At 35.3% G+C, this 27,573-nt stretch overlaps 2 protein-coding genes across 2 annotated transcripts in view; one reads left to right on the top strand and one right to left on the bottom strand.

Annotated features, from left to right (window-relative positions):
• The first annotated feature begins 516 nt into the window (after positions 1-516).
• tnnt3b (troponin T type 3b (skeletal, fast)) lies at positions 517-11,710 on the top strand. The gene is made up of 13 exons (XM_062989306.1): positions 517-536; positions 635-645; positions 3,257-3,436; positions 4,463-4,480; positions 4,738-4,753; positions 4,887-4,932; positions 5,177-5,293; positions 5,859-5,936; positions 6,180-6,293; positions 7,136-7,245; positions 7,520-7,610; positions 10,565-10,605; positions 11,496-11,710. Exons 1-13 carry the CDS (start codon positions 517-519, stop codon positions 11,530-11,532), a joined length of 879 nt encoding a protein of 292 aa, XP_062845376.1. The 3' UTR covers positions 11,533-11,710.
• A 2,808-nt stretch (positions 11,711-14,518) lies between these two features.
• The window catches only part of otog (otogelin), a 114,496-nt gene continuing 101,441 nt past the window's right edge, over positions 14,519-27,573 (bottom strand). The window contains exons 48-55 of the mRNA XM_062989360.1: positions 26,848-26,923; positions 26,519-26,697; positions 25,784-25,885; positions 25,198-25,317; positions 25,041-25,086; positions 22,277-22,348; positions 15,384-15,463; positions 14,519-15,287 (exon numbers count right to left, since the gene is read on the bottom strand). Of these exons, the coding sequence (XP_062845430.1) occupies positions 15,087-15,287; positions 15,384-15,463; positions 22,277-22,348; positions 25,041-25,086; positions 25,198-25,317; positions 25,784-25,885; positions 26,519-26,697; positions 26,848-26,923 (876 nt within the window). The 3' untranslated portion in view covers positions 14,519-15,086. The remainder of the gene's footprint in view (positions 15,288-15,383; positions 15,464-22,276; positions 22,349-25,040; positions 25,087-25,197; positions 25,318-25,783; positions 25,886-26,518; positions 26,698-26,847; positions 26,924-27,573) is intronic.

The raw sequence follows: 27,573 nt of genomic DNA, 5'->3' as shown, positions 1-27,573 counted from the left end.
AACTGCCTGATTTAAGCCCTTACTGATCAGAGCTCTGGAGTATGCCATGGGTAGTATTTTTAAAAGAAACTAATGTGGTTTTATGCAAGAAAATTCAGTTTTTAGTTATGGGATTTATGTTATGGGATTAAGACATTTGATATTCGATATTTATTTATGAGGAGATTTATTGAAACAACAGAAACAGGAGGTAACCCAGTTGGACACACTGCATTAAGAATATGTTTTTTGTCATACATTGAAAAATTAAAATATTGTGTAATATTAAACCAATCCAAGAGAACAAAAAATCTTGTGCAACAGATCATCAGAGTCCTATAAACCTATAAACTAGCAACAGGGTGAAACAACTGTAACTAGATACAATGTAAGCAAATTAAGGGTTAAAGACCTTAATTGCTTAATGTAAGACGTCCACTATTACGTCGTTTTAATCAGGTGTTTTTGCTCAGAACTTTCACTTTAAAAATGTAATTTATACATTTTTCTTCTTTTAAAGGTGTACTTGTGATCATCATGTCTGACACAGAGGAAGTGTAAGTATTTCTGCATTTTTGTTGCATCATTGCAATATTCTTTATTGTTGCATCATTCTATCAAAATATTATACAAATTTTTTTTCTTTTCTTTTTAGTGATGTTGAGGGTGAGTTTTTATTATCATCTGTAGTTGTTACTGTTGTTGTGTATGTATGTGTATAGATAGATAGATAGATAGATAGATAGATAGATAGATAGATAGATAGATAGATAGATAGATAGATAGATAGATAGATAGATAGATAGATAGATAGATAGATAGATAGATCTTTAAAAGACCTACAAGTCTCCTTTTTGAAATCATGGAGAAATCATTCATCCAAAAAAATTTTTAGACCTTCACAAGTCTGGTGCATTCTAAAAGGCAATTACCAAACTTACACCTTTCATCTGTTTAAATAAATATATGCAAGTTTAAACACCTTGGGACTATGCAGACAAATGGGCTTTTCCCAATGGACAGTGACTCCAAACATACTTTTGAACTAAAACAAAATAAGTACAAGTTTTAGCAAGTTATTGTGATAAGCTTGTGGAAGGTCAAAATGTTTAACCCAACAATTTAAAGTTAATGCTGCCAAATGTTAACCACGTGTATGTAAACTTCTGAGCCACTGGAAATGTGTTAAAAGAAATTAAAGGTAAAATAACTCATTGTAGTATTGTAGTAATAATCTAGTATTATTCTGACATTTTACTCTTTTAAAATATAGTAGAGATCTTAAACAATATAGAAAAGCAAATATGTACTAGGATTAAATGTCAGGAACTGTAAAACACTAAGGTACAATTAAGGTGGTTATGTAAACGTATGATTTCAGTTGTACAGTATATACTGTATGCTGACTGTGATCACTGAGCATTGCAGCAGTAAATTGTTGTATCAGGATGACAGCAACTCATTGTTCAATACAATTCCCTCTACTGGCCTAATGTGACAACTTTACAAAAGGCAGATAATTAGGGGTAAAAAAGCCAATATTCTGATCCTTTAATTCTCCTCATTATGAGTAAAATTAGATTAATTAAGTAAAATAAAATTGTTATAATACACTGGATAAATGTAATGAATCGTTAATTAACCTCTTGTTAAATTATTGTTTATATGTACTTAAACTAAAGCAGTGCTCCTATATAATGTCAAGGGATTAATTATTTTTATGATATTTATGATCTTCTAAAGTAACAGATTATAACAAATTATGGTATTCTTTATTAAATAAGTCTGTATTTTTAACTAATTTCACAAGAATGTGTATCTTTTAGAAAAACATTTAATTTAAACAGAGAATCAGACCATTCTAACATTTGCATTTTATTTATATATTTATTGTAGTATTAATGTACATATAGTTTATGAAGTGCTTATAAATTTGTTGTAAAGGCCAAGTGTAGGTGCCTGTAATTAAACTGTTAAAGGGTTTGGTCCATATAACAATTGGTTTAGTGTTGTTTTGCTGCAGTAGAGATAACAAATCAAGAAAGTTATCTGGCTTGTTATTACTTGATTTTTAGTAAAATGATAAATAAAATAATATATCATAGACTGTAATTTTGTTCTTGGCCAAACATTACATTCATGGAATATGCTGTGTACATCCCTGTCATACATGTATTGTTAACACAAATGATTTCTGCCATAATAATAGTTACACTTCTAATTGTTTATGTTTATATGTTTATTTATTTTATGGAAACTGAAGAGTTTGAAGAAGAAGGTAAAACTAAAGAACTAATCTAAAAAAAGATCTATATTAACATTTTTCATGATACTAATTAATCTGTGTTTTCCTTCATGTCATGTTTGACTATGCCTGCCTCTAACCTACAAAAATTTTGGCTTTGGAGTACATTTTACCTAAAGATTATTAAATAGAACTATATAATTAGTATATTAATGTAACCTATTTATGGTTGCATTTTATAGAAACACCAAAGACTGTGAAATGTAGAACCAAATTTAGCACAACAACATAGCCTTAAAAGAAGCTAAAGAGACATTTATCCAGCCTCTAGGAAAGCTTACACAATGTAGCACATTTTTCTAGCTAGTTAATCTAAACAAAGCTTATTTGTTTTGCCTGTTTTTGTAAACTTTATACCACAGCAGACCTTAATACTAATGTAGCAAATCAGTACCTTTATAAAAGCAAAAATTAACAGTATGAACTAGACCAATGACATTAGCTTAAATTTTTTTCTTTAATACCTCAGTATAATTTAGCAGCTAAAATAATACAGACTTCAGTCTGTACTTTGATCACTAACAAAAATCAGTTTAGAACTATTTTTAATGTAAAAAAAAAAGATTAGGATGGACTATTGGATGATCTACATCCCAATCTTATAAAGTTGTCCATGTCTCAGTGGGTCATATCGGTTTTGAAAGGTGGGTGGGTGGTACAGTTGTAGTATTAAATTATTAAATAAATTAGGTAAAAAAATACAATTTTATTAAACTGTTTCCTGTTGTGTTGGTTACACTTCAGATAGATTAGAAGAAGAGTATATCTCCGGATCTTCTAAAACTATAATTAAAGCAACAGTCATAAATCATAAAATCCCAGTTACCTGTTTAACTTTGAAAAAGTTCAGAAACAGCTGAAATAAAAAATTACTGTATATTTACAGAAAATCTTAAACTCGAAAACATCACATTTCTTTTTAATGCTGTTTTCAGTTGACATTTTCCATACTACCCCAACTTTTTAAATTAGGTCTATCCTCCCATTCGGCTTTTAGTATCCTAGCTCGTCTTTTTTCTCTTTCTATTTTCCCTGATTGCTTGATACATGTGACTTTAGAAGAGGTAGAAAATGTAGAGGTAGCCCCAGAGGCTGAGCCTGAGGAAGAACCTGAACCTGAACCTGAAGCAGAACCAGAGGTGTATGAGGAAGGTATGTGGCATGGATATTCATTCAGCCTTCCTTATTAATTATTCCAAAGCAAAAAAAAAGTCAATATCAAAACATGAAAAACAACATAGCCCAAATCAAATTATTAGTTGATTAACCATAACTTATTAATCACTATTGGTGCCCACTTTAAATAAAGTGCCTTCTCTGTCTAAAAAGAATACATGTCATTGCAGGAAATGGGCTAAGGTTAACAGCACTTTGGTCAATAAATATTTCTAAATTTGAATCTAGGTTTAGAATAGGTGTCCATTTAAGCATTTAACCAACATGTAATGCAAGTCATAAATTGCATTGATGTGAATTAGATGCCAAATCCATGCTTTTCCATCTCATTAAACACTAAGATGTAACCCCTCAATTGTGATCACAACACTAAGATATAAACATGCTGTAAAGATCTGATATTCATGTTGTTTTACTAACAATATTGAAATTGTTTTTGACTTGGTACATGTGGTAAATACAGAAGCCCTTGAGGGTAAAATAAAAAATGATATGTTTTACAGTTAGATGTTCACATTTTTTCCACGATGCTCTGTTGTGTAGTAAAATAATAAAACATTTAAAAACATTTAAATAACATTTGGAAAAAAATATTTTTAACACTTGCTTACAAAAAATTATGTGCATTTGATATCAGTGCCATAGCAAAGTTATTTTATTATTAACACTTGCAAACAGCATACTCGTTTTATTTTAGTCTTACTTAATTATCTAACACAGTTAATAGACAAGACATTTTAAATATGTTTAAGGTTCAGTTAAAGTTTTCAAGTATTTAGCAAAATATGTTTGCTGTACTATTTTATTGTTGGTATTTGGTGATGCCATGGCTGTATTAATCTATTATTTAAATATAATTTATTACCTAAATTAAATATCTTAGTATATGCAAATGTTCAGTTTACACCTGAATGTACAGATCTACTCAGGGTATCAAGAGGTAGAGAACTTTCTAGCTAACATTTTTGTTCTGCTCTTGATTTCAATGCTTGCTTCATGCAGAAGCCTATGAAGAGGAAGGTATGTTAATCATTTTTATTACATTATATGTGTTGCTTTTTAATGGTGTATCTGGTGTTTTTTGTGCTATATTTATATAAATACATTTGTAATTAGTAATCACACATAATTTAATATAATTTTAAAGGTTTTTTTTCTCATACTACTGTTGTCTGAAAAGATTTTTTCCACCAATCTTAAAGTACTGCTGTATGCACTTTAGATACAACAACACTAACAATGCAAATCTTATTTTTTTACCCTCTTATACACTGAAGAAAAGCCTAAATTCAAGTAAGTAAAAGTTACCCATATTGTACCAAAACATTTTACTACTGGTGTGCAGACCAAAAAAGTAAGCTCATTTATTTATGTGTATGCATTTTTTTTTGCATCTTACTGATGCATATTTATCTTGGTGTCTTAGGCCCAGTGCACCAAAAATCCCTGACGGAGAGAAAGTGGACTTTGACGTAAGACAATAAGATTGCTCTAAGCTCTTTCAAAGTAAATTGCTTAGGTCAAAAACATACATACATCTGATTGTATGATATATAATACTTCTTAATACTAATCCTTAAGTAAGATATAGGATGTTCCCTAGCAACTGGCCAGTAATGTCACATTGCATAGCAGCTGAGCAAAAATGTTACACTGTTTGCACATTTGCTGTACAAATACATACATACTAAATGTGTATATAACTGTGTGTATTAGGACATCCAGAAAAAACGGCAGAATAAGGATCTTTTCGAGCTGCAAGCACTAATTGATGCACACTTTGAGTGCAGGAAAAAAGAGGAGGAGGAGCTTATTGCTCTGAAGGAGAGAATTGTAAGTGTCTTCATCTGCTAGTACAAAGTTTCTTTCAAATTTCATGTTTACTGCAGGATTAATTTTTTTGTCTTAATGCTCACTTTACAATAATTAAACCTTCATCCTGTCCTTGGCAATCTTACTCCAGTTAAGAATATATATATATATATATACTGTATATATATACTGATCAGCCATAACATTAAAACCACATCCTTGTTTCTACACTCACTGTCCACTTTATCAGCTCCACCTACCATACTGTATAGAAGCACTTTGTAGTTCTACAATTACTGACTGTAGTCCATCTACATACTTTTTTAACCTGCTTTCCCCACAGGACCACCACGGAACAGGTATTTAGGTGGTGGATCATTCTCAGCACTGCAGTGACAATATATATATATTATTATTATTATATTATATATATATATATATATATATATATATATATATATATATATATATATATATATATATATATATATATATATATATATATATAAATAAATTAAAAAAAAAAATATATATATATATATATACTGTATTTTTTTTTTTTTAAATATATAATATATTTTTAAAGGAAAACCGTAGGGCTGAGAGGGCTGACCACCAGAGGATCTGTGCAGAGAAGGACAAAGAACGTCAAGCAAGACGTGAGGTATGTTAGCCGTATCTTAAGGATTTAAACCTGTTGTTTAAATAAAAAACATTAAAAAGCAGATTAAAACTAGGTTATTTAATGAATAGTACTAATACTAATAGTATGTATAAAATTAAACAATGGTGTGCTGTTTAATGATCATTATACCAATTTTTGCTATGTGTTATCACATTTGTAGCAAGTATGTTTATATTAATAATGAAAGATATAGGGTATAAGGTATGTTTTTTTTTGTAACAGGAGGAGAGGCTGAGAAAAGAGGAATTGGATGCAAAGAGGAAAGCCGAAGAGGATGCTAAGAAAAAGTCTGTTCTGTCCAGCATGGGCTCCAACTTCAGCAGCCACTTGCAAAAGGTGGATTATCTTTCATTTCACTGTAATTCACAACATAAACATGTGACTCAAACAGCATTTGATTGTGGTATTTTTCCCCAATTAGGTAACTGAGGTGTGACACCTCCAGCAAATGATGTTTAAGTCACATCTTGATTTTACTGTTTGCTGTATATTATAATTAAACTGGCTCCATATGTAGCATACACATATGTTTTTACACTACTTCTATTTTAGATTAATCACAATAGTTAAAATACAGACTGCTTTAAATACATTTTAATTTAGAAATATTTTACTTATACACATTTGGAAGTTTTAAAGCTCTAACTGTGTTAGAATGTCCAGACAGAGACTGGAAATTTAGTGTCATCAGTGCCACTAGCCTGGTCAGACAACAACAGACACAATTGGCCATGCCTGAGGGAGGGCCAGATGAGAAATCACCTTTTTGCCACTGCTGTCTGGTCTAGTTGCCAGCATAAGCAGTGAAAGAATACTGAGAACACATGCTAGACTGGCCTGCTTGTATGTGTTAGATCTTTAAAAAAAAAAAAAAAAAAACTATGGTAGATGTATTAAAAGCTCTGCAGTGTCTGTTTTGTATTGGTGATAACATTAGAAACCTGCTGTATAACAGTTAGGTCCACTCTTGATAATTATTGGGCAAATTAAATATAGTTTGAAACAGGTTTCAAGATATGCCTTTATACATTACACATACTGTAATTGAAATTATTATGTGTACAAACATTTCCAAAAACCAAGCCAACTTTATGCTTTAAGTCAGATTAAAAAAAATTGTTTAAAAGTTTTAAGTAATATTACTTCTTCCTTTTTCTCTTGGCATGTTTTTGATATAGGCTGACCAAAAGAAAGGAAAGAAGCAGACCGAGAGAGAGAAAAAGAGAAAGATTTTGGCTGAGAGACGCAAACCTCTAAACATTGATCATCTGAATGAAGACAAGCTGAGGTTTGCACTCTGTACATATGAAATATCTGTACAGTTATAACTGTATTTACAAAATAAGTACAAGTTGTTCAGGCTTTTTGTCTTTAAGCCCCAATTGCTGGCACTTCTTTAGGCATTTACTATATGCCACTATTGGTGTGTTGGTCAAGCCGACGACACATTGGTCATAGGGATGAAATGGTGTTCAGAGTTTGTCAGGTTCAAAATGTACTTTATTAAACTACATTTACATTTACACTGTTCTTTGATTTTGTATGTGTGCATGCATGTGTAGGGATAAGGCAAAGGAGCTTTGGGAATGGATGTGCACTCTTGAGTCAGAGAAGTTTGACCACATCGAGAAGCTAAAGAGGCAAAAGTATGAGGTCAGTATAACTTTATCTGTAACAGCTGGGATTCACATTATGAAATGCAGTCATTTTTCCATATCTCAAAAAGCATATGCGGGCGGTTTGCAATTTTGATAGGAGCCCTGTGTATGATGTGTTGCAGCAGGACAGTGAGGTGATCCCTGTGGCCCACTGCAACCTTGACCAGGATTAAATAAAATAGAAAAGTAAAAATAAATAAATGATATTTAGTAACCACTCTGTTGATTATGAGATTCTGAACTCATCGGTTTGAAACTCAGTGTTGCCACCGGTCGACTGGGCACCATCTGGCGGGCATAATTGGCAGTGCCTGCAGCAGATATCAATTGGCCACCGTATCTGCTAGGGCGGGACGACCCGGTGGGATCTTCATACGCTGTGGAAGGACCCTGATTGGTGTAAGAGACAGAATGCTGTGCAGAATGCAGGAGTGAGAAGAGGAGGGCTGTGCACGTGTCAGAAAGAGGCGTGGACAGCGACATGCTCTCCTCGGATGCAATCGGGTATCTCTCAGCAACGGAAGACAAATTGACTGCGCTAAATCAGGAGAAAAATGGGGAGAAAATGCATAAAATAAAATAATAAAAATTTGATTATGGAGATATACAGACAGTTCTTTGGACATCATTGCAGTTCTTGACACAGTCCAAAAACTAGTAACCTTTTAATTTTAATCAAATAATTAATTAACATTAAATAAAAAATTATATTAAATAATACATTATATTAAACAATACATTTATGTTAATATGTAATAATTAAATAATACGTTTAATAATTTAATTTAAATAATTAAAAAAAAAAAGCGTTTTTACTTATTATGGCTGATTAAGATTGATGGGTAAAATTGGCAGTTATATTCATTTAAAATCAAGTTCACAACATAAAGTCATGGAGTCAAAATACTTTCTGAATTCACTGTATTTACAAACCTGTTGACTGACAGGACGGAAATGTTCATTTGTTCTTGCTCTCGTGGAAGGCGGTTGCATTTTCCCTCCTCCCTTATCTTTCCTGCTTGGCTTCTCCTGTATCGTACTGTCTCGTCTACTCTACTCAGCACAGCTCCTCAAAGAACAAATTATGGAATTGGTTAAATGGTCTCTGAATGCTATTGACACCATCTTCTCATCGAGAAGTTCGGGTTCGGGGGAACCCACATGCCTCGATGGAACGCAGATGGCAGGATACGCGACGGACTCGTGGGGGAAGTGGAGAGTCGTGTGCCTGGCACCTCTTCGTTGGAGGACGTAGAGGATGTTTACCTATTCGGAACTTTAATTGTGGGGTTTCTGCTGATTGGTTTAGGCTTAGCCCTGCTGTATCGGGAAATTTAAAAAAGTTGGGTCAGTTGTCAATGGTCCCAAGGAACTGCCCAATTTGATTGATATGGTGGGTAGAGCTGTTGGAACTCAGGCTGTGGTTATTAATCGCAACATGGATTCCATTTTGGAGAAACTAACGGCTTTGCGAAATGAGACGGATCAGAGACGCATTAATTCCGTGAGTTCTTGTTAAATTTGCATTAGGGCTCAGACTAAACAACATGTCATTTCTGCTCTTGGCTCCCACTGTTATCATCAACGACCTTGGTGATAAAAAAATTCCTCCAGAGGATCTGCTGCGAAGTACCCTACCCTCCCTCCACTGGCTGGTTCATTCGGGGCAGTAAGAGCTGTCAACAACCATGTCATCGTGAACTTTGTACAGACTTTTTCTTGCTGCACGAATGACTGTCAGAACTTTACCAACCCAAAAACAACGTCTCCACTCTCTTAGCTTGATCCCACCAATACGGCAGGACGGGTCTGCAGTGTGCGCCTGCATATGGCTGCAAATCGCTGAGGCTGCTTGTCGTAGCTGGTACCTTCCCTATCCCCTCGCCCCCAAACCCGTGGCTCATTGTGTGACTATGTTATGTTCTTATGTTTACATGTGCTTGTGTGCTGTTAGGGGCTTTTTTTCATGTTACCACAGTGTGCTCCTCAGGGAGCACAATCTGGTTGCTAGTTTTTTTTTATATCTCCTACTCTCCCAATGTATTACCATTTCTAACGATGCAAATTTCCCCATTGTGGGATTAATAAAGGATATCTTATTCTTACTCATTCAAGTTCAATTTAAAATGCAAAATTCCCTAAATTTCAGGGAATTATTTGGACAATACTGGAGCTTCTGACATACTGTGTCTCGGGCCGCAGGAAGTCCCAGAATTGTTCATTTGTTGATAAGAATTGATGTTGTGCATGAGGTAGACATTCAAAAATGCAATGGTGGTAATTATTATTATTATTATTATTACTTTTGTTTTGTTTTAGTGAAGGTGTAGCAGTGATAACTGATAGTAAATTCATAGTACAGATTTATTAATTAGGAAAAGGTGGTGCAGCTGGAAGAGCACAGCAACATGGGTCCTAAGGACCTGAATTGAATTGTTACCTCAATGTCTGTGAGGAGTTTTGTGTATCCACATGATTTTTCCAGTCAGGTACTCCAGTTTTTTTTTCACCTTCTTAAAACATCTAAAAGGTGGTTTGACTCTTTTGAGAGAATATGTAACTCTCTATGATGGACTGACACACTGTCCAAGTACTAGCACTGTACAATTTAAATGTAAAAGATTGAGGGCATTTAGCAGATAGATTTTTATTTCAATGCAAGGTACAATGCAAGTAATTCAAGATTAAGTCTATAGCGGTACCTTTGGTGGTGGTGGGACTTAAACCAGCGACCTTTTGATTATTAGCCTAGCTTCTTAACCACTGAGCTGCCACTGCCCACGTAAATTAAGTATAGGTAAGTATCTCTGTATAAGGGCATATAATGGCCCAGAGGGTACAATTACACACACACAGTGGCAATAAATCTGGTACCGAGAATAACCTACTGTATGTATGAAGTAAGAGGAAGTGTTTAATGCTTTAAATATATCTGTATCTTGTTTTCAGGTCATCTCACTTCGCAACCGTATTGATGAGCTGCAGAAGCAGTGAGTAACTTTTACCCACCTTGTTACACATGCATGAAAATGCACAATTTGTGCATGGTGAAATGATTTTGATATCATATTATTTACCATTTCTTAAAAATATTTTTGTAGTATACATTGCATTGCAAATACACTGGAAAATATAGTTCATACATAAAATAATGCCCAACAAATTTCTTTAGAATGCCACATGACAAAAGACTACATTCGAAAAGCTTTATGACTGTATAATCCTATGTCTACATATAGCATTAGATTGAAAAAAGTCTCTTTAAATCAATGGACCTGCCGTCAGGGACGAATGCATTATCTGTAGAACTAGGGATCACATATTTGTATCACTTTTTTCATAATTGTAGATTACTCAAGTTTGCAAAAATATTTTTCTGATGAAGCAAGACAGAACTGCGCATACAAAATGACTTTTATAGTATTTATATAAGTGAACAACTACACAGAAAAAAAGGAGATACAAATCTGAACTGTGAAACAATCATATAATGTACACTTAACATAAATAAATAAACTAGAACTACTCGAACATCTAGATATAGAAACAATCGTAGAATAGAAGAGTTGAACAGTAACCAAACATTAAATAAAACAAGGGAAGCAGAGCAGACAGGTTACTTATACAAACACTAATTAAAACAATAGACAAAGGACAAATCAAAGCAAATGACTGTGACATGACATGAAAAAGACAACAAAACACTGAAGTTCAAGTTCATGTTGTCTTGAGAATAACAACGCCTACAGGAGAGACTGAAACTATACATTACTGGTCCCCAGCTAGTGTACAAATAAATTGTTCATCTGCTATATTAGCTGGGTCTTTTTATTTTTTCATTTTGTAGACTAAAATAAATGTACTTTTTGTATTATTACAGCTCCAAGAAGGGTGCTGCAGCTCGTCGCAGAAAGTAAGCAGTACACTAAGAAAATTGCACTGCTCCATATTCACTTAGCTTTTCCAACATTTCTTGCTTTTACACAGCAATGTTCAGATTCAGCCTTACATATCCAGTACCTTTTTTCAGCCCAGTCTATTCACCATCTTATAACTGTTTTTCAATCTCTTGGCATGTAAATAAACTCGTAGTTCTCCAGCGACCTCCTTGTTTTATTTGCCTTGTGATTCAACATATCTTGATTGCAGCAGTTAATTGAGTGATAAAAGAATCTTCTAATGGCCTTAGAGGTAAACAATCTTAGTGGTTAATAGTTTATTATAAATACCACTTACTAACACTACTCACCACAACGTAATGAAATAATAAAGTAAATGTCAGAGATGTTCCCATGAGCTATATGAATAACGCTGTTACAGGTTTTACAAGATGTAAACTGTATTATTATATAGGACTAACTGGTAGTTAAAAGCCACTGTTTCCTGCCTCTCGCGAATCGGACCCACTGTGACCCTGACCAGGATAAAGCGGTAGTAAAACAGACAATGAATTAATAAAATAATGAATGGTTCCTACTTATGAAAAGGCAAAAATAGAAAAAAAATCTACATTTTAAGATTACACATAGTGAGGCTAATAATTAAGTGGAGTTATCAAACAAGCATTTCTTAAACTAGGTGTAAATTGGCCATTTTTCTTTATTATACTAAAAAAGTTGAATACATATATTGTGTACTTATATGTACAGGGTATATGAGTTATTATATTCTTTTGTTTATTTATTATAATTAATATTTGTAATTTTGATATAAAATTATTTGTAATGAGCTGAAATTCTAGATATTCTAGATATTAATATGTAATTTCAAGTTATTTCATGACTGATTACTTAAAGAAAGGCATATTTATCATAATTATTAGGCATTGCTTTTGTTTGTCCAATAGCGATAGTTTTAAAACACTATACAGAAAGAATATGTGGACACCTCTCATAGTAACTGAGCTCAGGTGTTACAGCTACACCCATTGCAATAAATTCAATTGTATAAATAATTTTTATGCTTTCCAAAATAATTGTTTGACTGAATGGACATCAAACACACTCTAAATTTTAGTGGATCTAACAGGCATTCTGTGAACCTGGTGATTATATGTTTGTTTTACATTACATCACAATTATTACATTTAATTATCTAGTCTTTTTGTTCTGCTTTTTTTTAATTATTAAAAAGACAAACATTCATGGAAATTCCGATTCTAATCTGGCTCAAAATTTTTACCAAAAATCCATTAGTCTCTGCACACAGAGTTTTACAAAACCATCCTAAATGTGCACAGACTTACAACAAACAAGTCTGTGCACAGGTAATTTACTTGCCTAATACAAAGCTGAATCCAATTTATGGGCAGTGGTAGCTCAGTCGTTAAAGTATTGGACTATTAGAAGCTTGCTGGTTCAAGCCCCACTATTGTCAGGTAGCCACTGTTGGGCCCATGAGCAAAGTCCTTATTGCCAAGTTCACACTACACGACTTCAGGTTGTTCAGATCGCTGTACAGTTCACACTTCACAACTTGATCTCTTGTAATCGGGAGTCTTTTAAGTCATTGTGGTTTTTACACTACACGACTGATCGACGATAGGGGGTCACACACTACACAATCTATCACCAGGAGGAATCTCAGACGAGTCTATATGGTCTCCCACACTACGTTTTTTCACGAAAACACACACGAGAAGTGACAAGGGGTTTAGTGATACCATGTCCAAAAAAACCGCACGCCAGCAAGAAGCAAGCAATCAAAGTTGTTTGCGTGCTGATGTGTAGCGTAAAAGCAAGTAGTAAAAATAAATACATCTGGGTAAAGGAGTAGATTTGGCTATGGGACCAGCAGGAATTGTCTTTTCTGCAACGAGAGTTGGAAGTCAAATATTTTTTTGCAATGCAACGTTGGTATTATGGTTTGGCATGGAAGTCACAAATACTGTAAAACTTGTGTGTGCTGATGTATTCTGATATAAACTATATTATGCCCATGATCCACACATTTATAACTCCTCCACCAGGTTTCCCTTCTATATTTTGCATTCATAACAATTACAATCTGATCGCAAGACCTTTCACACTACATGATTTTGAGTCGCCGTCAGGTCGACATGCTACTGTAGATATTTTTCTTGAGTCTGCGAGCGATTGGCTAGCCGCTCGGATTGAGTCGTTGAACAGTTCACACATAGCAATCGAGAGCCAATTTTCGAGCCCCCAGCGAACGCAGAGTTGCTGCCGAGCTGCCACACCACATGCGGTGACCTGACAGTGAGCGAAAATCAGTAGTGCTAGTGTGAACTAGGCACAACTCTCAATTACTTGAATTGTATTTTTCAGTCAAATTCAGTCACAACTGTAATTTGCTTTGGATAAAAAGCATAAGCTAAATGCTTTAAATGTTACCAGCATGCTTAGCTTTGTGGGCTGGGCTGATAAAGTACCCCAATAAACCCTGCAGGTGAGGTCAAAGGCTGAATAAACCCTAACACCAAGGACTCCCAGATACTCCTCCATGGCCACTTGGGTCTCGTGTTGCCAGTTCATTCATAATAGGCCATGTTGGAACAAGGCCATTAGCACCCCCAGGTCCCAAACACTCTTGGTCAACAGTCTCAATAGTACTAAACGATTTCCTTGCCTAATATGTAACAGGTGTGGTGCCGCCTTCCCGTGCAATTTCAAACATTAATATGTATTTTAAAAGCCTTATTTAAGATTAACTGTTATTTTAATAGAAAGTAACTAAAGAAATCTACATAAACTAATTAGTAGAATACATTATAGCTATTAAATACTTTAAAAAGTTTAACATTTGTGTTTTTAATTAAACAGCTTTTGATTTCAATAAGTAAAAGTTTAATAAAGCACACCACAGCTACCATTTTAGTTCTTAGGAACTATTTTATTAAAAATTGACATAAACATGTAATATACAAAATCAATATATAGCAGTTTCCACAATCTAAATTATGTGTTTATTAAACAAAACGTACGTTTTTAATTGTTTTATAATGTAATAAATAAATGAAGTGTGCAAAATACAGCTACAATTTAGTTTTTTAAAATACACTTGATTAATACTTCCAAAATCACACATAAAAACACATACTACATTAAAAAAAGGTTATCCTTAGTTTATTATACATTGTGTTTTTTTTCTTTTGCCTCACACAAAACCCAAAGGAACGACTAAGTTAAGTATCTTGACTAAGAGTCAAGATATAATCAGTAGGTTTGATATTGACAAGCTTTATAAATCATGGCTGAATGTATTTACCTTACATTGCAAATAAAGATAATTAAAGTAAAAAATAATAATGCATGTCATGTTTATGTGATATGAGCTATGAACGTTTGTACTCTTTTGCTCTATGTAACATTATTCTTCAAGTTGAGTTATTGAGTAACATTTTTTGTTCAAGTTCCAAACTTGACAGTTGTAGTGAGAGAACGCACAGTGAAATTCAGGAGAATATGAATGTACAGTATTGTAAAGGTATCAGTCGAGGCAAGTACGTGTTTTATGACCACTGGCAGGAGCAGTCTGTAGGTTCCTGGATTGAGTAGTTCACCCACGTGGAGTTGCTGCTGCAGTAAAGCTGTACAGAGCGTCTCTGGAGGCCCATCTCCCTGCAGCACTTACAGAACCGTGCGTACGTGTTGATGTTGTAGTTGTATATACTTGCTGAAGGACACTTGCCATCACATGACACTATGTTTACCTTAAAAGAAGGTTTTAGTACATTAAGTGAAATTGAGTTACAACAAAAAAGTCAGTAAACACACAGACGGGAGGTACATTTACTGCATTAACTTACCGGTCTGTTGCTGCGGCAGTCATTTTTCCGGATTGTCATCCGCACTGTCACTTTCTGACATGATTTTCCATCCTCTTTGCCTAAAATGTGTAAAAGTAAGACGTATGTGAGAACTTTTAGTGTAACACACTGATGGCACTGAAACATACATGTGAAACATACATTTTTAGTATGATTATTGATTTCAATTAATATAAAGTACAATTATTTGTGAGTAATTAGCTTTAAAAGAAGAAATTAACTTTATTTAGCATGTAATGCAGAATTGTATATGTGTTATACATATAAATGTCTTCATAAGAGTCAAACATCTTTGTTTGAGTCTTTAAACTACTGACAACATTCCATTAAATATATTGTCATTCATTCTGTCATTGCAGAAAATCATGTAAAAAATGAAAACCTCAAGTTATTTTTATAATAATAAAAAAACAATATTATTTTTTTTATTCAAAGCAACAATAAGTATTCTTTCTTTTAGGATAAGCCTGTATGTGGCTTGATTCATGCATCTTTTACAAAGATAAAACTGCCTGATTCTATCCTTCCTGAACCCCCCAGATCCTCACTGATCCTCTACCAGGTTTTTGACCAAGCTAAAATTTGGGCTAATCAGTAAAGATAACTGTACAGAAGGTGAAACCCACGTAAGCTTCATGCTATCTTTTCTTCACTTCTGAACCCTCCTCCTTCTCCCCCATCTGCCTATCCTTACTGCTACTGACTTTGCAACATTCTTTCAGGAAAAGATTGACAAAATCAATCAATCCTTCTCTCCGACTGACCCACTTTCAACTGACCCTCAACCCACCAACACACTTACCAGCTTCACCCCACTCACTATGGATGAGGTTGCACAGCTCCTCTCATCCAGCAATCCCACTACATGCACACTCGACCCTATACCATCCACCATCCTCAAAGACATCTCACAGGACCTAATCCCCTTCATCACACCCATCATCAACCACAGGTCATTCCCCTTCTTAAGAAACCTACACTAGACACTACAGACATTAACAACTACAGACCTGTCTCACTCCTCTCTTTTCTATCAAAGATTCTTGAACGTTCTGTCTATAACCAACTATCTGCCTTTCTTACTCAGAATGACTTCCACGATCCGTACCAGTCTGGCTTCAAGGCAGCGCATTCTACGGAAACAGCACTTGTAGCTGTTACTGAGAAGCAGCCAAAGGAGCCAAACTGTCATCGGTCCTCATTCTTCTTGACCTCTCTGCAGCCTTTTAAACAGCATTCTCTTGTCCACTCTCTCCAACCTTGGAAAAACAGGTTCAGCATGGCAATGGATGGCCTCCTACCTCGAAGGGCGCTCATACCAAGTGTCATGGAGGGGATCCATATCTCCTCCATGCACTCTCTCAACCGGTGTTCCTCAAGGCTCTGTACTTGGCCCACTTCTTTTTTCTATCTACACCCGCTCTCTGGGTAAGGTCATAGCCTCCCATGGCTTCTCCTACCACTCCTATGCAGATGACACTCAGCTCATTCTGTCATTTCCTCCTTCAGACACACAAGTCTCAGCTCGCATCTCAGCATGTCTGCGAGATATCTCACAATGGATGTCAGCTCATCATCTAAAACTCAATCCCAGCAAGACAGAGATGTTGCTCATTCCCAGAGATCAATGTCCAACCCAGGACCTAGTCATCTCTCTTGATGACTCCCAGATCAGACCATCTGATAAGGTAAGAAGCCTTGGTGTTGTCCTGGATAACCAGCTGACCTTCTCTCCTTATATAGCCAACATCACAAGATCGTGCCAGTTCCTCCTGTACAACATCAGGAAGATTCGACCATTTCTCTCCAGGGAAGCCACTCAGATTCTGGTCCAGTCACTTGTAATCTCACGGTTGGACTACTGCAACTCCCTCCTGGCAGGTGCTCCTATGTCCACTATTAAACCCTTGCAGCTAATTCAAAATGCAGCTGCCTGTCTGGTTTTTAACCAGCCCAAACACTGCCACATCACCCCACTGCTGTGTTCTCCTCACTGGCTTCCTGTAGCTGCACGAATTCAGTTTAAAACACTGATGCTCGCCTACAAAGCCAAAAATGGACCAGCTCCAAGCTACCTTCATGGTCTAATCAAACCCCGTTCTGTACCACGCAACCTCCGAGCCACCAGCCTCACTCGACTTGATCCTCCACCCAGGACTAAAGGAAGACAAGCATCAAGGCTCTTCTCTGTTCTAGCACCCAAGTGGTGGAATGAACTTCCTCCGTCTGTCCGAACATCTGAGTCTCTTGCTGTCTTTAAAAAACAATTAAAAACCCACCTTTTTACTAAGCACTTGAGCATACTTGTACTTATTTACTAACATTTTTCCATTTCCAGAAAAAACAAAACAAAACAAAAAACACTTTGGTTCTAACAGGTTTCAGCAGATTTGTGTTCTTCGACTGTTGTTTACTTAAACTTCAGAAAATGAAATGTTTACTATGGAAGCACTTCTGTAAGTCGCTCGGCTAAATGCAGAAAATGTAAATGAAATATCAAAGTGTCCATAACTTGTCCTTCTTCTCTGACCTCTGTGTCACAACAATGTTGCTCAATACAGTAATAGTTAACCACAGAACCTGTCTCAATACCTGTTTTTCCTCCAAACATTAAACAACCCTGACACCCCTAACCATTAACTTAGTAGTGCTTGTAAATAATTCTCTTTGGTCTCTGCTTTCACATGCACCTCTTATCTCCATCTATATAATATCCCTCCTCCCTGCAAAAACCGGAAGCTTACTCTGACTGTGTATTACTGAGTTTCTTTCTGTGTGCACTCAGGTTTTGCAGGACTCTTTCAGACCCATAGCAGCAAATTACACTGGTCAGAGCACCAAGATTTCTTAAAGTTTTAACTTTACTTCAGTTCTCAACAGTCCTATTCCTTTGGTCTTTTGCAAACCTCAGCCTGGTCCTACTTTGCTTCTTTTTAACTTGGGCCCTGCCCCTAGTAGCCTGTTTTAAATCATCCTTGCTGTGCAATGCACCCCAGCTGCCATTCTTTTGTTGTCACTTGATGTCATCCTACAGTTGGTGTGTGACATATAAAAGGACTGGGGATTTAATCTGGTGTCTGGAAACGCTGGTATTTTGATGAAAGACCCATCCTGGACAAGAGGTGTGTTCAGTAGTGGTGCGGCACTTTTCTTGTGTTTTTTTTTTTTTTTTTGCTGCTGGTTTAATGTGTCCTTGGTATTCTGATAAGAGTTTGGTGGATCGGTAACCAGCAAACATCATAGTACACTGTGGCATGGTTCTTGGTGCCAGACTGGCTGGTTTAAGCATGTCAGAAACCAGTGATTACTAATTAACAGTATTAAATGTTTTGTGTTTTTGAAAGTTAATTTTCAACTAAAACTTATTTTTGACAAAAGTTTTCAGACCCAAAGGCAATTCAAAAGTGCAGTCAGGTGTATCCATTTTGCTTTAATTATTACTGACATGATGAGTGTCTAAAATTCAGTTCCACCTAAAGAAATCTACAACCCCAAATCAGAAAAAGTTGAAACAGTTTGGAAAATGCCATTAAAATAAAAATGCTGTCTTCTTTACATTTACTTAGACTTTTATTTGATTGCAGACAGTTTGAACCTGAGATATTTCATGTTTTGAATGGACCCCGTGTGCTCCGGACCAAAGACGAAAAGGACCATCCAGACTTATCAGCCAAAAGTCCAAAAGCCAAAAGTCCAAGTCCAAAAGCCAGGGTCTGTCATGGTATGGGGCGGTGTCAGTGCCCTTGGCAAAGGTCATTTACACTTCTGTGATGGCAGCATTAATGCAGAAAAGTACACTGAGATCTTAGAGCAACATATGCTGCCTTCAAGACGTCATCTTTTCCAGGGACGTCCATGCATTTTTCAACAAGGCAATGCAAAACCACATGCTGCACACATTACAAAGGCATGGCTGCGGAAGAAGAAGGCACGGGTACTGGACTGGCCTGCCTGCAGTCCTGACCTGTCCCCAATAGAGAATGTGTGGAGAATTTTGAAACGAAAAATGCGACAACGACGACCCCGTACTGTTGCACATCTTAAGACGTGTTTGCAGGAAGAATAAAATAAAAGTCAAAGTAAATGTAAGACACTCTGTGTTTGAATTCCATAAAATGTGTGTAGTCCATGATACACTTTGTGTTGTTTGATAATTTTAATAAATAAAAAATTGAATACCAGGCACGTGCACAGATAGACCCCTAGTGGTGCTCAAGCACCTGCCCTTTTGCCCTGGGGATGAGAAAAGTGCCCTTTTTGCTGGAGCCCAATTTTTTTTTCTACATTCATCAATATTTAAAAATAAAAATTACCCTTTCTGTCATCAATTCCCCCCAAAAGTGTTTTGATATCTGACGGGCATTTATTTGAGTTCTTGTAAGAATTCTGCCCCGATCTGATTCCCGCCCTGCCCCTCCCTCCTCCTCCTCCGGTTACACTCATGCAGTGCTGAGCTCCAGGCCAAACCGCTGCTACACACTTACTACAGACAGGTAATGACAGTGTTTCATACAAAGAGCATCCATGCATAACACAGAGCCTACACGTTTTGTACTCATGAGTCAGGAAATACGTGATTTCAAAGCCTTGTCCAGCTGTTTAACATTCGTTTAACATTCGCTATTCCGATCTATATAAAACACCTAACACCTACTTATTTTACGAATTCTCACACAGATTAAAGTAGGCTACATACTACAAAAACTATTTTATAATAATTTTAAGGTTAAATGTATTTATTTAAAGAAAAATTAAAATGAAATCGCTGATCAAGCGCCAAGTCCAGCTAACGCGTTAGGGAGCGTCATCAAACTAACAGAAAAACGTAGGAAACATTTACTCTGCACTTATTACAGAGAAATAAATCCATTCAAATATTTTAATATATTGATGGAATCATGTCAAACTATTTTTATAAACACATATTAATATTCATCACAACCTACAAACCTTGTTTTATAGATAATGCTTTTATTTTAATTTTATTTTAATTTATAGTTAAAATCAGTAAATCCATAATATTTTTATATTAAAGACAAATAAATCTATTAAACTCTAAGATAATAATTATAATAATGTCAAACTATTTTTAATATACACTTATTAATGTCCCTCACAACCTACAAACTTTGTTTTATAAATATTGCTTTTATTTCAAGTCAAGTAGCTTTCACAGTAAAGTGTTGAAAATAGATACAAACAAGTTATTTTCATGTAAGCATTTATACTTCAACAGTTGAGGTTTACAAATGAAGAATAATTAACATTACAAACTAATATATGTAGAAGGCTAAATAAAACGCTCTATGATATAGAACAGCATACAAAAAATGATGAATAAATAAGAAAATGTTTTTTAGCTGTTTATTTGATTTTACTGGCATAATAATAGGCCCATTGTTAACATTAAGTACCCAAAGTGGGTTTCTGATTTGAAATCAAAGGTAGGTCTTAAGTTGAGCTACATGACAGTCTGGTGAGGTAAATTGATACTAGTAATGGTATATTATTAGTGTAATGCTTCAACTCTGTCAGAAAACAGTAAAATGAAGTATACCCTTTATGGAGATTCAGTAAGTCACTCTTGATTATTATGCACAACATTGATTTATCTCATTTACAAATTTTGCAGCATAATGCCAAGAAAAGAAAGGTTACAAAAGCAGAAAGAAAAGGAACTACAACAAGCAGCTCAGGGTAGCAGCTCTCTTTTATCCTGGATTAGGCCATCTACCAGTAAAGCTAATGAGGGAGATGTATTAGTATGAGTTGTTTGGTTATTAAAAAGCGTGCACAATATGGCCTTGTTTTTGCCTGTTTTTCATTTATTTATGCAATTTGATAATTTGAGTTATTTGATTAGATGTGTATTGATTGTGTTAACAAAATAAATATGTAAGTTAAATATTCTACTGTTTTTTTTTATTTTACTAATAATTTTGGCGATGGGTGCCCTTTTTTTTGGCTTGAGCACCTGCCCCCAAAAATGTCTGTGCACGTGCCTGTTGAATACATATAGGTAAATTATATCAATTAATCAATATATTCACTGTTTCAAGATACCTTTACTTTGCCATTATATGTAATTAACTAATAGATTAATGGATAAAAAATCTCCCAGAAATGTGTATGTAAAATACTAATGGAAATCTATGAAAATAATTTATATTATATCCACCCACGTTATTTTATGAGGCAGCTAATTTAGAGGAATTTACACATTTTCAGATTCTGATGACCGTAACTACAGGACGATCGTATACACATTCTTTCCCCACTTGCTTGAAGAAATATTGACCAATACAGTAACTAAACTAAAAATGAATAAGAATACTAGAATTGTGACTACAGTATAGAAAAAAACAATACCACCCTAACGAAAAATAAACAGCTACAATATGACAACTAGAACCTAGAGCTAGCAAGCACTGTAACAGTTTGGGTAATGTGGCATCATCTTAAATGCTTTAGATAAACAAGTGTAGATAAACAAACGTATTGTGTCAGACAAAATCTAGAGAATATAAGGAAGGCAGAACATTTTAGATTCACCATATCACCCAAAAGATTACTGTACGTTATAACCACAGACTACACACTTACTGTACATACAAACACACACAATCATGCAAACTAGACATTCACCAGCTGGCTACTACCAAGAGTACATTGTTGGCTATCAACAATGCACTGCCCATCAGAGCAAAATGGGGAAAGAGTATATATATATTTTTTTAATTAATAATAGTTAGCAATATGTTAATTAGGAGGCTCTTTTTTTAAAGCTGTTTTGCGTTTGTTGGAGGGGAAGTACATTGTTGGAAATCAACAATGGTCATGAGAAGCCTTTTTAACTGATAAATTGTATATACCTCGTTCACAGTTTGTGCTAATGGTGGGTTTCAGTGTGCTAACAGGGAAGGGGTAGACTGAGTATCCGGTGCCTGAGGAGATTGGTACAATTTATTACAGTCTTATTATACAGCAATTATTACATTGTCAAAAAGGAAACTAATGAACCTGCATGCACAAAATTTGCACAAAAAGTTTGTGCTTACTTCGTTTATAGCTTAGACATTTTATAATTATATTAAGCAACTAAAGTAAAGGTTAATAAAACTTTACATTATAAAAAAAAAAAAAACATGGAGAGAAGAGTCTGACCTTCCGACTCCCAGAAAAATAATGGCGTGATTTAGCAAATAAGAAGCTAAAACTTCCTTCACACTTGTATTTTACTGGCAATTTACTGGGTAGGTGTTGTGTGAAAGCACCCCAAAGCCAAAAGGTCCGTAAAGCAACACCTTGCAAAGAAATTGCAAAGAAGTATTTACGTTATCATCTCATGAGTCAACCAAAGCTAATATAATACATAAAAAGCTAATAAGTTCACATACATTTGCAAAAGACTGTACTCTATGTTGTGACAGTCTTAAGCTTTCAATAAATACTGCAACTGTTCTTGTTCTTTGGCTAAATGATGGCATTACAATATTATTGTACATGTTAAAGCAGGGGTGTCCAAACTTTTATTGTTGGGGGGCAGATGTAGAAAAAATAAGCAATTACAGACCTCAGACTATAATAAAACAAATAAAAATAATAGGCCTACTTAATTACAATCAATGACACACCCTTTTTATTTAAGTGACAAATTTTAGTGATGTATTATTGGCATTGTTGTGTACACAACTGTTTCCTGACAAATTAGGCACACACACACTTCCCTCTAAAATCAGTGGAAAATTTTTTCTTTGAAGCTACCATGTCTATACAGAAGTTCAGGAACATTAATGTAGTACGTGTAAAGTCGTTACTGTTTGAGTTTTGAGAAAGGAGATGAGGAGTAATTTGGACTGGTTTTGCGATAGCAACAGCCAGTGTTCAAACAAGGAAACACTTTTTTTAGACCTGCAGGCCAACTTTCATTTAAATAACATGTATCCTGGTAAGGGTCGCAGTGGGGCCAGTTTCATCAGGGCAACACTGTACACAAAGCAAGGATACCCTGTACAGGGCTTTAGTAGTCATCACTTCTCAGACACAGTCAATCATGCCTTTCTAGATGCTCGGCGGCTGGCTGATAGTATCCGGATGGGATTCAAACCCGAATCGCAGATGTGATGGGTTTGGGTAGTTGGGCCACCTGAGCATCCTACTCTTTTTAACACAAAAATAGTCCAGAAAGCTTTTTTTTATTTTTTTTATTTTGAGAAAATAGGTATTCAAGGTGTTCAAGTAGTTCATTTAGACAGAAAAAGAACAGTTGTATAAATGATTGAAATCCCCTGTCATTACATACCTACAGTTTTTTTAAAACTTTAAAATTTTAAACCTGGTAAATTGCCTGCATGTGTGAAAAACCACAAAAGCCACAACAAATCTTTAGGTATATTTTTAAGTTGCATTTTTAGCACTTGAATTTAAAATGTAAACCATGGTAATAAAAATGTTTTTGTAATATAGAAATTATTAATAGGAACCATTTTTCAGTAACTTAAAAAAATACATATACTGTATATGACCATTCATTTACATTTAGATCTATTTGTCTATACTCATAATTGCAGAGTGGTGTCTATGGCTTTAATATTATAATCCTAATAAATAACATTTTTAAAGTAAAGTTATGGATGAATGACTAAAATGACTATTTGAGTAGGAATTTTTAAATACATTATAAAAAGAAATGTTTTCATAAAAAGAAAAAAAAAATGCACAGTTGCAGTCAGAGGTATCTAACTGACTCTCGTCTTGTCCATTCGTCCTTAACCATGCTTTGGCTGACTAGGAAATGTGCTTGGGATCATTGTCTTGCTGGAAAGTCTATCTATCACCAATTCAATTTTATGTTTTTAAAATCACTTTGGACTTCTGAATCCATGATGCCAGTCACATGATACAACATTGCCAGTTCCTGCAGCAGAAAAACACTGCCACATCATCACTGACCCACCTCCATCATTAAATGTGGGGATAAGTATTATTCTGGTCATAAGCCTTGCCTTTTTTACACCAGACAAACTGCTGATCCATTTGGCCAAACAGTTCCAGTATTGATTCTGATTCATTTGATTCAAAAACTCTGGTCTATCTCAATTCCTTCTACAATATTCCAGTCAACCCTTTCTGGTGCTTTGTGGAGTCCAGCCATAAGGACTTTGGTTGTTGGACATTGGACAAACCTTCATCAGGTCATCCTGTAAATCTTCTGCAGTAACATGGTGGGGTTTTTTTTCCCGTTTTGACCACGGTTGAAACACCTTAAACACTTAAATCTCTGAGTGATGTTTATATATCACCTTACAGCTGAAGTAAATAAAGTCTTATAATTGAGTTTCCAATGGTTCAATCTTTTTGTAACCCAACATTAGGTCATACGGACGAGCAGTAGGTTTTAAGATTAGCAATATTATGTAGGGGTTGAATAATTGTGACATGGCAGAATTAACAAAGTATCCTTCTAGTCTAAAATGCTACATCATTCATTTTATTTGTTTTTTTGATGCATTATTCAAATGATAAAGACTTTATAAACAGTTAGATTTATGAATTGGGCTTAAAGATTGTCTACTGCCAGTATAAAAATTTTTTAATACTGAATTAAAATAATGAAATAACGATAAAGCAACTCACATGTTTTGCAGCATCCATCCATGTATGTTACTGTTGTGCCTCCAATCTAAAACATAAGAAATGCTTAAGAAAGTATATCTGGTATCTGAATAAACCTCTTTAACAGTTTAATGTGTGTGTGTGTGAGGAGGGGTGGGGTGTTTGTTTGTTTGTTTACCTTCATGCATTCTGTTTCGTTGAAGGGGGGGCAGCTATACGGGTAGGAGACCAGCACTGGTCCAGACTTTGTGTCTACACAGTCATAGTGCATGCAGTCATCAACCCAGCTCTTTCCTGGCTACAAAAGCGACACACACTGGAATTTAAATATGCCATGTAGAATACACACTTATTTAAAGACTTAATGGGAAATCTTGTGATAAATACATATTTTTTCGTTAATGCTAGAGAATGTCAGACATAGCCCTGAATTACAAGTTTTTAAATACATATATGTTAAATACATTAAAACGCTTACATGTAATAAAATAATGTAATAAAATAATGTTTGTTTACTTAAAAACTGTCCTGGAGCAAAGTAAATGTGACGTGTGCAAAAATATATTTATATGAACATGTGATCAAATTGATAATAGCATTCTTTCTGCCTCACCATTTGATCACAAATGTGCCAGTTTTTTCTGAAATAGATTTTTGTTTATCAAAAATGCCAGATTCTAAGCACATACAAATTTCTATGTGCTGTATAATAAAAATGACAAAACCAATTTTATTCTATTTTAGAAACTGACTGTACATCTTACCTTGTATGTCAGAGATCCATTGTCACTATAATGCACACAGGACACGTTCTTACAAACTCCACAGCAGGAACTCTGGTCTTTAGAGGGAACGTAAACCTGGTACTGATACACAGACATTAAATAAGGTAAGAAACACATGTAACCCTGTTTTACTGGCTCCTTGTTGACATTTTTAAATCAAATTTGACTGCCAGTCAAATTTTTTCCAGCTGACAGTGGTATATTTTCAGAACAGGACCATGCTATACTCTTAGTATTCTTCCGTCATTCATATATTGCCTGTTTTACAAGCGATTTTCCTGGTCTGATTAATTGGGCAAAAAGCAAGAAACACACCAAACCCAAGGTTGTCAATCCCAAATGCACAAATTCACACACACACACACACTCCTGTCATGAATGTAGCCAGTGTAAAACATGACGTTTAAATCCTAATAAACAAACAAACACTCCAACTGAGGTTTTTTAGTAACTGCAATTGGCCTGACTGCACGTCTTTGGACTTGTGGGAGGAAACCAAACTACCTGGAGGAATTCCACACTGACAAGGGGAACATGCAAACTCCACACAGTAAAGACCTGGGTTGCCAGGCCAGGGAATCAAACCCAGGCTTTTCTTGCCGTGAGGTGACACCACTACCCACTGTGCCACCCTACCGCCCACAACTCAAACGAAATAAGTATGGTTAGACATGGTCAAGTGTGAGTGCCCAGACTGCTGAACAGAGAACTTACTGGCTGACATTGTGAGGTGCAGTTAATACTGGTTGCTTTTATGAGGTAGAATCCAGTGGCAGAGTCAAATGTGTGTGTGCATCTCGTGGTATGACAGACTCCCACAGCATTTTGTTCTATAATAGTCTGTCCTGGCCTCATCACACCCCTCTCTCCATCCAGGCACACTGCGTTTCTTACTGTACATATGCAAACACAATAGCACACAGACTGACAAATTACACAAACAAGGAAATAAAGGAAACATAATATATACCTATAACTTAGTTCTAATTCTACTACTATTAAACTACACTATATTTTTAATAACAGGATTTATATTTTCTTACCACAGTTATATCGTTTGCAGCCACAGTGATTCTCAGGGTCCACCACAAATGCTCGGTCTAACTGCAAACTCTCACCCTTTACAACATAAAAGTAAAACTATTAAAACCTTAAAATGAATTGCACAAATTAAAATGAAATGCATTTACATACTTTAGTCAATATGCAACAAGGGATCAATATTTGTACTTGGTAGTTTCACAATAGAACTAAAGCCACATTGTTAGCTAATTTAAACCTTTTTTTATTTTATCAATTGCTTGATCCGGTCAGGGTTGTAAAAGGTCTGGGTTATTAGGAAACACTCTGAAAAGGCTACTTCCCAAACACAGACAATTATTATAGACACTGTATTTATTTATTTTATTTTTCTCCCAATTTTCCTCCCAATATAGTCATATCCAATTACCCAATCATATATTGCTTCCTCCCTACCTCTCTCCTGACCGAGGAGAGCCATGGCTATCACACGCCCCCTCCAGTAGTCGCCGACTGCTTCTTTTCACCAAACGAGGCGGGTTAATATGAGGTTCAGTATCGCTGCGGAGAGTCACGCACTGATCTCTATTACCCCCTGTCTCATTGTGCAAGTGCCATCTATCAGTAAAAAGAGGTCGTAATTGTATGTTATAGGAATCCCCTCTGACAATCCAACCCAACTAACAAGTATATACTATATTATATATTATAGTATGTGGACACCCTTCTAATGATTGCTTTCAGACGTT

The sequence above is a fragment of the Trichomycterus rosablanca genome, chromosome 27 (assembly GCF_030014385.1).
Source record: "Trichomycterus rosablanca isolate fTriRos1 chromosome 27, fTriRos1.hap1, whole genome shotgun sequence".
In the NCBI taxonomy this organism is placed as follows: Eukaryota; Metazoa; Chordata; class Actinopteri; order Siluriformes; family Trichomycteridae; genus Trichomycterus; species Trichomycterus rosablanca.
This window is presented reverse-complemented; position numbering and strand designations above follow the sequence as displayed.